Source organism: Phoca vitulina, unplaced genomic scaffold, assembly GCF_004348235.1.
Source record: "Phoca vitulina isolate PV1807 unplaced genomic scaffold, GSC_HSeal_1.0 scaffold23, whole genome shotgun sequence".
In the NCBI taxonomy this organism is placed as follows: domain Eukaryota; kingdom Metazoa; phylum Chordata; class Mammalia; order Carnivora; family Phocidae; genus Phoca; species Phoca vitulina.
This window is the reverse complement of record NW_022589726.1, coordinates 2,822,394-2,835,641: the sequence shown is the minus strand read 5'-3', so window position 1 is coordinate 2,835,641 and position 13,248 is coordinate 2,822,394. Positions and strand designations below refer to the sequence as shown.

At 35.1% G+C, this 13,248-nt stretch overlaps 1 protein-coding gene across 1 annotated transcript in view; it reads left to right on the top strand.

Moving 5' to 3' along the window:
• Positions 1 to 3,656, top strand: part of RAB21 (RAB21, member RAS oncogene family) — a 35,025-nt gene extending 31,369 nt beyond the window's left edge. The window contains exon 7 of the mRNA XM_032420461.1: positions 2,024 to 3,656. Within this exon, the coding sequence (XP_032276352.1) occupies positions 2,024 to 2,166 (143 nt within the window). The 3' untranslated portion in view covers positions 2,167 to 3,656. The remainder of the gene's footprint in view (positions 1 to 2,023) is intronic.
• Positions 3,657 to 13,248: the final 9,592 nt, after the last annotated feature.

Here is a 13,248-nt window from a genome sequence, read left to right as displayed (position 1 = left end):
GCACAAACAATGAATCATGGAACACTATATCTAAAACTAATGATGTAATGTATGGGGATTAACATAACAATAAAAAAAATTAAAAAAAAAAAGAAATGCAGATTCTTGTGCCCAACCCAAACCAACTGAATCAAAACCTCTGGAGGTGGTGCCTAGAATCTGTTTTAACAGTCCTTCCATATGATTGTGATGCACACTGAAATTTGAGAATTTATTTCTATTTTCACTGCTTGTACATACCTATCAATCACTTGGAGATCTTGTTAAAATGTATATTTGATAGAGTGGGTCTGGTGTGGGCCTCAGCTTTTCATTTCTAACAGACATCCATGTGGTGATAATTCTGGTCCTCAGACCATACTTTGAGTACCAAGGTTCTAGATCTGTAGCTTAGAAATGTTATAAATCTCACATTTTTTTTTTTTTTTTTTTTTAAGATTTTATTACTTGAGAAAGAGCGAGAGAGCGGGTGCATGAACCCACGAGTGGTGGGGAGGGGCGAAGGGAGAGGGAGAGAAAGAATCCCAAGCAGACTCTGCATTGAGCATGGAGCCCAATACAGGGCTCAGTCTTACAGCCCTGAGATCATGACAGCCAAAATCAAGAAAGGGACACTTAACTGACTGAGCCACCCAGATGCCCCTAAATCTCACATCTTTATAGAAAAAAATTTGAATATTTCCCATGTATATTTAAAAAGTATAGAACATACACAAATAATATATTTTGTACATTTTTATAAAACATGAAAAGCTAGAAATTTTGAAAGGTTAAGGAACAATAAGTAGAAATTAGAATTTGTGGTGTTTTCTTACACTGGATTTTCCTGTACACCTAAATTTGGAAACCATTGTTCATTGGGTCTTTGAACCCAAGTTTAGGAATTATTCTAAGGACTCCCTCTTTTCTTTCTTCATCTTTTCAGATATGTATTTTGTGACTATTTACTCCTAATCTGTGTCTTCTATTTTCATTTTTTAACTGTGTCTTTCAGAGCAGAAGTTCTAAATTTTAATAAGGTCTGATTTGTCAGTTTTTCTTTGCCGGAGACGAACACAGAAGTTTGTTCCATTTTATAAGAGTTGTCCATTCATTTTTTGTGTGTCTTATATGAGAAATCTTTGCCTAATTCAGAGTCACAAAGATTTTTTTCCTACAGAGATTTCCTCCTATGTTTTCTTCTAGAAATTTCTGGATAGGTCCGTAATTCATTTTTTAATTTTTACATATGGTGAGAGAGATAGATAGATCAAGGTTTATTTTTTACATGTAAATGTCCAGTTCTAATACTGTTTCTTGAAAAGGTTATTCTTTCTTCATTGAATAATCTTGGCACATACATCAAAAATCAAGTGACCATATATGGGGGATCTATTTCTGGACAGTGTTCCATTGATCTTTATTTATTTATTTTTTATTTAAATTCAATTAGTTAACATATATAGTGTATTATTACTTTCATTGATCTTTAGAGCTCTCCTTTCACCAGTATCTCACTCTTTATTGGAGTAACTTTATGCTATATCTTTAAGTCAAATAGCATGAGTCCTCCAGCTTTGTTCTTCCTCCCTCATCTTTTTTTTTTTTTTTTTCTTCCTCCCTCATCTTAAACTCTTTCATTCTTTCAAATATTATTTGCTTAAAAGTATTACATTACTAGTTGTAGAATAAATCTTATTCCCTAAATATTAGTTGCACGTGGAATAATTTGAACTTCTTTGACATGTTGCTAAGTATATTTGGAAAATCTTAAGGATTATACTTGTATACAGTTATTTGTTCAAAGCAAAAACTTTTTTCTCTATTGATGTCACTGTGGCCATGATGCAACTGGACAAATACAGTAGCTATTAACTATTTATAACTTGCAGGTAAAGCTATTTAGTGAGCTGACAAAATGTTTATTATATTTTGTTTCCTTATTGGTTGAAAGTCAGAAATGGCTATCATGGTGGTATACTGAAATTATAGAGAAAACTCATAGGTTGTGGTCCTAAATAATTTCTGTTTTCTCCTCTCTTAGGGATGATAGAAACAGCACAAGTGGATGAGAGAGCAAAAGGCAATGGCTCCAGTCAGCCAGGATCTGCAAGGCGAGGTGTACAGATTATTGATGATGAACCTCAAGCCCAGAGCGGTGGTGGAGGGTGCTGTTCTTCTGGATAACTGTTCACACTTAAGAAGTTAAACAAACTGTGGATCATTGCCCTCAACGTGAAGACTGCCATATTCCAAGTCACATTATTTTACCAATGGAATTATAGAATTAACAGTATTTTAAATTACGTTTATAACACTGCAGAGACCTTAAGTGCTAAACTTAGTGGAGTTTGTGACCAGAGAATTGGCATTTTTCTACAAATGTTAACAAAGCAATTACCAATGGCCTTTTTACATATTTTTTTCTTTAATAGGGAATAATATGCATGTAGAAAAGACCTACTTAAAGGCTTCATTTATATTCTTTTAAATCAAATCTTTATTTAATAACTTATATATGTTGTTGGAATGGTATACATTTTTGCAGCCCTTTGTATTTTGTGGTAGTTTGAATTGTATCACTTCTAGAAAATAGCAAACTGTTTTTGTTTCTTTTTTTTTTATTAGCAGATACCTGAAGTACTATTTTTGCAGGGTTTGCACAGGCCCCTTAACTGTCTACTACTTTGATATAATCTATATACAACCTGTATGCTGAGCTGGTAAAATACATTGTAAAATTACGTATTAAATATTTTATCTGCTTTTACAAGCGCAAGGTGCAAAAATATATACAATAGTCTCATTGATGACTGTAAAGTGAATTAACATTTGGTGATAATGCCTAAGCTTTTTGACTCTGATATAAAGATCATAGGTCCCCTTCACTTCTGTCTTAACTTGAAAGTGGCGTGTTTAAATTTTCACATATACTTTACTTGAATTATTGCTGTTGTCATATTTTTTGCCTCTATAAGTCTTTCTGATGATTGAACAACAGCATTTGCCTTTTGGTTTGTTGGGGTTTTTTGTTTTTTTGTTGTTGTTTTGGGGGGATTTTTTTGGATAAAAGAGATGAATTCTGCTGATTTTGCTTTGGAGTGGTTACCTTAGAAGTATTTGAGTGGAGCATGCTGAGTTTCACTTCTGCAATGGCTTTAGTTTTCTCTTAGACTTTATGTGAGATGGGTTCACTGGCACGAGAAGAGAGGAAGAGGTCCCAGAGAGTTGCCACTCGCCAAGACTCATTCATACAGCATGTTAGCGGGTAGTTTATTCTCTTGGGGCAGCACTTTTAAACCCTTTGTGAGCAAATTGTATTTGTTCAGTGCTTGCCGGAGACGAACACAGAAGTTTGTTCCATTTTATAAGAGTTGTCCTTCTGAGTTTCTGTGAAGGGAAACATTTCATGTAATGTGGTTATAGCGAACACTGGAAAGATTTATTATAAAATTTTATTCTTGTATACTTTGTAAATTAGTCTCATTAGAGGGTTTTTTTTTTTTTCCTTAAGCATAGGACTGAACTTAAATTTGTTAATTTTAATAGAATCAGACACTGCTCACAGAAGGATCACAAATTGTGGAGATTAACATAAATTGTTCTTGTTCTAATATATATATTTTTCCATTTCTGTCATGCTTGGAAAACTAGTAAATGTTATGTCTAAGATAAAATGGAATGGTCCCTGGATTTACTTCTTATAAGAAGCAGTAGTATGCAATAAAGTTGTTAGCCTGAGCAATTAAGAGGATATAAAGAGGTTACAGTTACTAAAGAAGTACTACCATATTTTTAAGTTAATAGCTTAAACTTTCCCAAATGGGTTTAAAGTTGAATTGACACCTAGATGTTATGATGCTAGAATTTTAACTTAGTATTAAGTGTTCTGTGAGCCCTCACTTTACCTTCTTTAGTTACTCTCCTTGCTAAACTCAACACACTGATCTCTGTTGTGTGTGTTTGGGGAGGGTAGGGTGGGAAAAATCAGGGAGATAAGCTGAAATTGGTGGTGGTGGTTTTTTTTTATCAGATGATTGTACTCTGTATAATCTCTCAGTGTCCTGTGAAGTTTGTGTTTATGCAGGGCAGCAGGGGAGACAAGGGGAATCATGAGTACAAATACAGGAAAAATTGTTTTTGTCCCCTTGGTTCTTCCACAGATAGTAAAGAAAGCCTTGCCATTTCTACTAGTATACGTGCAGATGGGAAATAAGCTCTTCTCCTTTGGAGTGAAATATTTTTTACACTAATTAGAGATGAAATTGAGCTTTATTCCAAAAAGTAAAGTCTTAAAGCCTGATAATTGGAGAGTTGTACTCTTAATTTTTGACCCTATATTAGTGATACTAAGTCCAGATAGGAACCTCTGCTCCAGAGTTGCCAGATAATTATTGATGGGATAAAACCACTCTCCATATTTTTTTTCCTTTACTCTCCCTTGGTTTCTGTGTATCTTTCCTAACCTCAAGCGTTTCTTCTTTTTTTGACCTCTAATTTAAGCTAATTCATTAGCAACAATAAATAAAATAGAATACTTGTCCTTGTCCTGAGGCCTGAGAGGTATTTAGGTAGGAATAGGATAAAAGAGGAATGAAAGAGGACCAGCCAATTGCAGTATGTGCATAAAGGAGAGGTAAAGAGAGGGTAAACTAAGGCTGAGGAAATTTCTCTGATACTTTCTTCACCTCTCTAACATATCTTTTGTGTTCCTGTCCTTATAAATTGTGCTATTAGGAAGAAGACACAAGTTACTGTATTGTGTATTAAAAGTAGTAGGTAGGTAGAACCAATATATTTTTCAACTCGTAAGTGTATACATTTAGTATATATAATTAAAAATTGGTATAAGATAGTCATTAAAAATACCTGAATATTATGTTAAAAGTATACAATCATTGTTTCTGTAATGATGATGGGTATTCTGCATCTTGTTTTGCTTTGTGATTATAGAGGAAAATATTGTTTTTAAAAATGTATATTGCAACAGTTTTGGGGTAAACAGCAATCTGAAAAAAAAGCATTCACGTTATTGTATGAAATATGAGTGTTCGAATTTGTTTTGTTCTGGGGATAGCTCCTGAAAATACCCTAAAGCTATGGCTGTTACAGCTAAATTGATGGTTTTGTTTTTGTTTTTGTTTTTTTTAGTACTAGCTGTATATTATTAGTGATTACTTTTTATTTGGCATTAAATTAAGAAATAAGAATGATACAGGTTTTCAGTAAGAAAAGATAAAATTTGGGACACGTGAAAGGAGGATAGTGAGGAGGAGAATGGAAATCAGGTAGATATGAAACTCTACAACCTGACATTTTTATAATCGTTTTGAAAATACATTATCAAGTCATTTCTAAATAAGGCAATTTATGCATTGTGCCAAATATTTAGAACATATAAAAAATGAATTGTGATACTATGTCTTTTAATATAATTTGCAATTTTCTATATTATAAATGCTACAAGGAGTCTAGATCATTGATGTTATCTCCAAATAGAATTTACCCTTATAATTACCACTTATATTATCTCCAGAAGTGGTTTGATCTGTGCCTTTAACTTTTGAAATTCATCTTTTGACTTCTGTTTGCCATTATAGTTTTCTTTATAGATGCAGTTTGGCAGAGAGGGACTACATACTCTGTGACTATTGAAGATGTTGAGCTCTTCTAGAAAAGGGTATAGATGGTTGCAACCAGCAGGAGCCTTACAATAATGTCTGGAGATACAGAGACTAAGTAGATCTTTTTTCTTTTCTAAATTACAAAATGTGTCACCTAGATTTTAATAACTAAAAGCTGGGATTCATTGAATACATACATTTACTTGATTTCATAATAGGCATTGATTCTAGTATGTTGCTGTTCTGTAATTTTCAGTTAACAAAAACAATAATATATTTGGTGTTGTGGACCAAAGTTCATGTTATACAAATGTTTGACTTTGATGGCTTTTCCCTTTTCAAAGGAAACAAATTAGAATTCTGAGCAAATTTTCCTAAATGCAAGTATTTTAGCATTAATCATATGTAATGAAAACAATTTAGAAATACTCTTAAGAGTTTCCAGTTTCAAGCAACAATGCTTTGCTTCTAAACAAATATCGCTTTAATTTGATAGACTTTTAGCACTGCTTGTGCTCTCTGGGACTTAGACATCATCTCTCTTCTGAGAAGCTGAGTGTGCTTTGATATGTTAACCTTGCTACCACAACTTTTTCTCTGCAGTACATAAATGAATATGGCAAGTTGATGTTACACAGCACACCCAGTAAGAATCTTACTCTTAAAGCATCTTGTCCTCTTCAGAGGCCTGCTCATACCAAATGCATCACATTAAAGCCAAAAGATGAACCTGCCTACCTTCATTCCCATTGTATCAGTTCTCACCTTGATTTTGATGCTTCTGACAACTGTACCAGCTCTTCATTATCAAATACTCAAAAAAAAGCTAAAATGACTTCCTTAAATTTGAGCCTGAGTAGACCAATGAGAGAAAGGTGAGGGACAGCAGGGATAAAATATGGTAATGTTGAAATATAGACAACAGTGGTATTTGCTAAACTGTATCTTCGGTAGCAAACTATTTTAAGGAAATCATCATATGTAGTACTTCCTAGAAATGTAAAAGTTCTTCACTTTGTATTTAATTATCTGAGAATATATTCTAGGAAAAAGAATAAAAAGTACTCCCCTCCCAGAAGGAGAATACTGCTCTGTAGTATATACTCTTCAATTACCTTTTCGCTGTGCATTTATATACATATATATTTATCTATAGAAATACATAGTTTTATGGGTTTTAAATTTTTATATACATAAATTCTGTCTTACTGTGCATATGTTTTGCAACTGCTTTTTTGTCTTACCATCATGTCTAGGAACTGTTATGTCAGTACATGCAGACTTTCTTTTTATTTTCTCCCACATGTCTTTGGGGTGGTTGCCTTTCAAAATAACTTCTGACTCTCCATGAAACCTTACCAAAAGGAATCTTGTCATTTAGGTGGATTTCATTAGAATCATAGAATTTAAGTGCAAGCCAGTGCTTAGACAGAATCAGGGTCTCCCTTAAGCATGTAAATCAGGATATTAGAAAGACATCTGCTTATAATTCATTTGAAGTACATTACTTTTGGCCTACTATTGACTGATTAATATATACAATTCAAGAATTTAGCAGATTCTTTATTCAGATTAGGTTTTTATTTGAGGGGAGAAGAAGAAAGAGGGGAGGAATAGCTGATAGGGAAAGCGTACAGGGTAAAGTCTTTATACAACTCTGGAGTAGTTACTTAACACAGGACTTCATGTTGCCAAAAATTAAAACTTCTAGTTGGTCGGTGCCTTTAATGAAAAAATAAAAAGTCCCTTTCAGGTTTCCCTTCCCCCAACATCCCACATCCCTATCCCTCTTAAGAGATAACCATTGTTAATGGTGTGTGTCTGTATCTCTCATATATAAATGTTTTTATTTATATTTGTCCTTTATGAATTTTCAGTTCCCTGAAATCAACTTCAACCCTATTCAAATTCCATCTTCAGTCAACTGACCAATTTACCAAGAACAAACCAGAATCATAACCTCTTTAAAGAAAGTTGTATCAGTGGTGACAGTTCTTGAACTGGAAATTAACTACTTGATTCTTAATATGTTTTATGTTTATCATAAATTAAGCTTAAAGAGTAACTAGCATTCTGGGAAAGTCAAATCATTGGTTTCTGTACCATGTGGAAATAGGGTAGTGTGCTCTAGTACCTGTGACATAATTCTGAGTTGGCCGCATTCTTGGCATATTCTACTTGAGCATTGCAGTTGTCCCCTACAATCATTTTATAGGTATTTCTCACTGTTAAGGCTATAGCTCAGCATGTGAGTGCCTTGACACAAAGGTAGCTGTGCGTGCCCCAGAACAACAAATTTGTTCATATTTGACTTTTAATGAAAATAATTCAGAGGGGAAATTCAGCACAAGTTTACATGATTTTGTTAATTGTTTCTGGGTGGTCTTTTAAGAAATTTAAAACATTCTGCCCATCATGACTATTTATCTGTTTCACTCATTTATTGAGTACCTGCTCTGTGCCCAGTGCACATACAGCAGGGGAACCAGCTTCCTTCGTAGTTAGAGCTTAGAGATGGGGAAGAAATGACCATTGCCTGTAGTCCAGGATGTAAGTAGTTTATCTGTATATATGAGGTTGACTGAGCGCAGGTGTTCACATTCTATATTTGATCAGATATATACATGTAAATTTCTGAGGTGAGGTAATTAGAATGACAGTAGTTGGAGCTCATCATGAATTTGAGGTAAAACCAGACAGAATGATTTTGAGTCTTGCAAATAATACATTTTCAAACCAAATTAAAATAGAATAACTTGTTTTCTAGCTTCAAGGAGACAATTAAGTGATCCTTAAGCCCAAATTGCTTTTCCAGATTTTTGTAGTAGCAGTGAAGAAACATGCTTTTTGCTTAGCTGCTTTTTTTAACCTAGGAAAAAAATGCATTTTAAAAAGCAATGGTACTATTTTCTTTGTTTTTGACAGATGTCTTGTCACCAGATAATAACCCAGGATACAGTCCATTCCTAAGTCATAGTAGGCCCATTTGGAGAGTGTATCATAGTATAATTTGTATATTTAATTTTTTTTTATGTAGGCTCTACATGGGGCTTGAACTTAACTCTAGGATCAAGAGTCACATGCTCTACTGACTGGGCCAGCCAGGGCCCCTAATTTATGTATTTCTAAATACACTTTTCAAATGGGAAGTGAGTCCCCTTTTTCCTACCTGAAATTGAAGACATAGACCAGAAAGATTAAGCCAGAAAGCTTAATGAATATCTGAATTTTCTGATAATCTTTCCAATGCACTTTAAGGATATTTTTTATATTAACAGTATATTGTTAAAGTTAACTCAAATTATCAGGTCCCTTCTTGGCCCTTTTTGGGAGAAAAGAGTGAAATCAGTTTTATTTCACAAGCCAGTTATCAAGTAGTAACATTCAGGGGTCGCCTGAGTGGCTCAGTTGGTTAAGCGACTGCCTTCGGCTCAGGTCATGATCCCAGAGTCCTGGGATCAAGTTCCGCATCAGGCTCCCTGCTCAGCGGGGAGCCTGCTTCTCCCTCTGACCCTCCCCCCTCTCATGCTCTCTCTCACTCTCTCAAATAAAAAAAAAAGTAACATTCATCTGTATTAATTCATCTGCACTGATTCACAAAAGGTGATTTTTTTTTTTTTTAAGATTTTATTTATTCATTTGTCAGTACAAGCAGGGGGAGCGCCAGGCTCCCTGCTGAGCAAGAATTCCGATGCGGGAGTCAATTCCAGGACCCTGGGAACATGACCTGAACTGAAGACAGATGCTTAACGACCGAGCCACCCAGGTGCCCCAAAAGGTGAACAATTTTAATGAAATAGTGACAGTTCTTCAAAATGTAAGCCCCGTGAAAGAAAAACTATATAGCAAGGACAAGATACTTTGAGGACTTTTTGCTGTTTCCTGGGTGACAAAATTATTCATCTTGTTCAAAGCTTTCCAATAATAGCTCCCCCCACCACAACCTAATCCCGTATTAGTATTTTAAAACCTGAAAATGTTTAAGAAGTGTTTAAGAAGTGGCATGGTAGTTTCTCCCCTTCAAATATTTTAAGGCCAACAGTAGTGGCACAGGGAATTTATTTATGAAGGACGTAATTTTGGAGGAACCTTATTGAAGATGGTCAGATGGGGCACTGTTAACTCACTGATTATTTCTCTTTGGTGTGTTGCTTTGAGGCTGACATTTGGCAGTCCTAATTCCCCAACAATTAGTCCACTGCTTTGCCAGAACCAAAGCTGTGCTGCTGCCTCTTCCAATCAAACATTTAGAAGATTATTAACTGGATATAGAATGATTTGCAAAATAATCACCATGTGTAAGAAATTCTCATCTATGGAATGTTTGACAAGGATATGATTCTAAAAAATTAGGCATTTCCTTAAATGCCAAATGAAGAGCTAAAGCTTAAGAGTGGTGTTGATTGAGACCTTCATTCAATCTGGTAACTTATTTGTCCCTTTTTATTGACAGTGAATCATAGGGATATGGGTGGCTTTAATTAGAGAAAGAAAAATTGGCAAGGATTTGTGATTCAGAATATTAAAAGCCAAGAATCCAAAAACAGCCTTTTAAAAACATATTGTCGGGGGGTGCCTGGGTGGCTCAGCCAGTTGAGCATCCGACTCTTGATTTTTGATCTCAGGGTATGGGATCAAGGACGTGTGGGGCTCTGTACTCAGCATGGAGTCTGCTTGAGATTCTCTCCCTCTGCCCCCATCTCTCAAATAAATAAATAAATCTTTTCAAAAGATACTCTAGAAAATATATATTGTCAAAGGAACACAGTATTTGTAGTGGTGCTTAAAAAGAAGGAAGGAAGGAGGAAAGGAAGTGAGGAAGGAAGGAGGGAAGGAAGGAAAAAGAAAAAGAAAGAAGCTTTAAGCTAAGCACTGCTTTAAAAAAAATGTTGTATTTAATGATCATAGGGAAATTTGGGGATATCCTTAGCCTAATAATGATTTATGCTGACATTATTTTAAGTCAGGATTTTTTAAAATCAACTCTTTTTTTTTTTAAATTTTTTTATTGTTATGTTAATCCCCATACATTACATCATTAGTTTTAGATATAGTGTTCCATGATTCATTGTTTGTGCATAACACCCAGTGCTCCATGCAGAACGTGCCCTCCTCAATACCCATCACCAGGCTAACCCATCCTCCCAACCCCCTCCCCTCTAGAACCCTCAGTTTGTTTTTCAGAGTCCATTGTCTCTCATGGTTCTTAGGATTTTTTAAAATCAACTCATTTTTAATTGAATGTACTTGACATACGATGTTAGTATTTAAGGTCGGTTTTAACATCACTAGGGAAGATTGAGATAGATAGGTTGTACAACCTGTATTCACTAAGTTTAACTAATATCTTTTTCAGTCAGTAGCCCTCACCCTAAATTCTGCCTTTCTTTGTGATTAGTAAATTACACAGAATCTTCCAGATACTTGGCATTTGTATGGTGAATTCGAAATTTTTCATATGCCACAATTTTTGCTAAAGCTGTTCTTGAATTCCCTTACCATCTTTGCTCTGTTTTTTTGAAGCTGACTCGGGCACTGCCTGTTATATTTTGGAAAAACTTGAACTAGAAAACTTGAGCTGTTCACCACCCTTTTTGCCTTAGTGTTGAAAACAATATAAGTTAGTGTCCCCAAATTCATAATCTCTAATAGAAATTTTTAAAAAACATATAAAGTTTTTAGCTTCAGTTTTTCAAGATGATTTTGGCTGTTTTTGTTTTCTAGCTACTTTGCAATTAAAAATTGCATGTGCCAGTTACTTATTAATTCAATACATTTGATGGGATATTCAAAGCAAATCATTACACTTACCATATTAACTCACATGAATTTTTATGCCATCTTTAGGTACATACTCACCAAGAAATGCTAAAAGGAGCCTCTGCATGTGCTTAATGGGGCACCCCAGGTGAGAACTAAGCAGTGAATGGACAGGAAAAGAGACAAAATGTAAAATAACCTTGAGTCATGATCTCAGGTTGTCACACTGATTAGCCTTGTAGGTAGACATTTATTTATCTGAATAATAAATAATTGAAACTAATTGTACTTATGTAAGTATTGTGGTCAGGATTCACGTGCTGGTGTTACAAAGTCATTGATTAGATCTTTAATCTCTGTATCTGCCTTTGATGGTCTTTGATGGTAATCATAAAAACTAGCACATTTGAAAATTTATGCCTCAGTTTTTGAAAATTGGGGTGTGGCGAATACAGTTAATATAAGATCCAAGGGATATAAGGTCCAATATAAGGTACAAGGAAGGTTTAGTTATTAGAGAAAGAACCTTATCATGATGTTTGAGAAAAGCTTTAGAGTTAGGCTGGGGGAGAGTGTCTCATGACTCTGTGAGGAAAATCTACAAATATTTATCCATTTTGCTGGGCAGTTTTAAGAGCTGCTATTTATCTGTACTTCCTGAATTTTCATCTTATTTCATTGTATCACACAGTTGTTTTCTGCACCTTATAAAAGTTTAGTTTAGAACTTAGAATTCTTTTTACCACACTTGAAAATGGCCTGGGGAAGAAACATTTGCTTTATCAAGTGGAATTTCTTTTTTTTTTTTTTTAAGATTTTATTTATTTATTTATTTGACAGAGAGAGAGCAGGGTGAGGAGCAGAGGGAGAGGGACACGTAGACTGCACGCTGAGGTCATAGCCCGATGCAGGGCTCAATCTCACGCCCCTGAGATCACAACCTGAGCCAAAATCAAGAGTTGGATGCTTAACCAACTGAGCCACTGAGGAGCCTCAGGAACTTCTGTTCTGATGTAGTATTTTTAAGATGCACACATGACTGATTTATCCTTTCTATGTAGGTAACTGGTATGGTTTGGAAATATTTTAACATAAGATTCTTACCTATGAAGTAAGAAGACTGATTTTTCTTTTTTTAAGATTATTTATTTATTCGAGAGAGACAGAGACAGAGACAGAGACCATGGGGAGGAGCAGAGGGAGATGGACAAGCAGGCTCTGTGCTGAGTGCAGAGCCCAATGCAGGGCTTGATCTCAGGACCCTGAGATCATGACCTGACCCTAAGCCAAGAGTCAGCTGCTTTACCGACTGAGCCACCCAGGCACCTGAAGACTGATTTTCTTGTGTAGTGTATAGAATTCAGTCTTCTGTTTCATGCATTTGATTTTAAGCTTTAATGGCCATTCTACCCCCCTCACATTTCACCTAACATATGTAGTTTTTTTTTAAAGATTTTATTTCTTTATTAATTTTAGAGAGATTGAGAGTGGGAGCAGGGGGAGGGGAAGGGAGGAGGAAGAGGGAGAGAATCTCAAGCAAACTCCCACTGAGCATGGAGTCCATGCAGGGCTTGATCCCACCACCCTGAGACGATTTGAGTCAAAACCAAGAGTGGGATGGTTAACCAACTGAGCCACCCAAGCACCTCTCATATATGTAGTTTTTAAGTAAAATTATACGTGGCTTTAGGAAAAGTGCTATAGACAATGTATGAATTTCACCAATAATGTTTAAGCAAAACTGAACCTAAAAATTTTAGATTTTGCCTGCAATTTCATAGGTAAATCCAAGAAAAAAACTTGTAGCTAAAAGGCCTACTTTGTTGCAAAATATGTATGTGACACTTCAAAAGGTTTTCAGTTTTGGGTTCTTTTATGAGTGGGG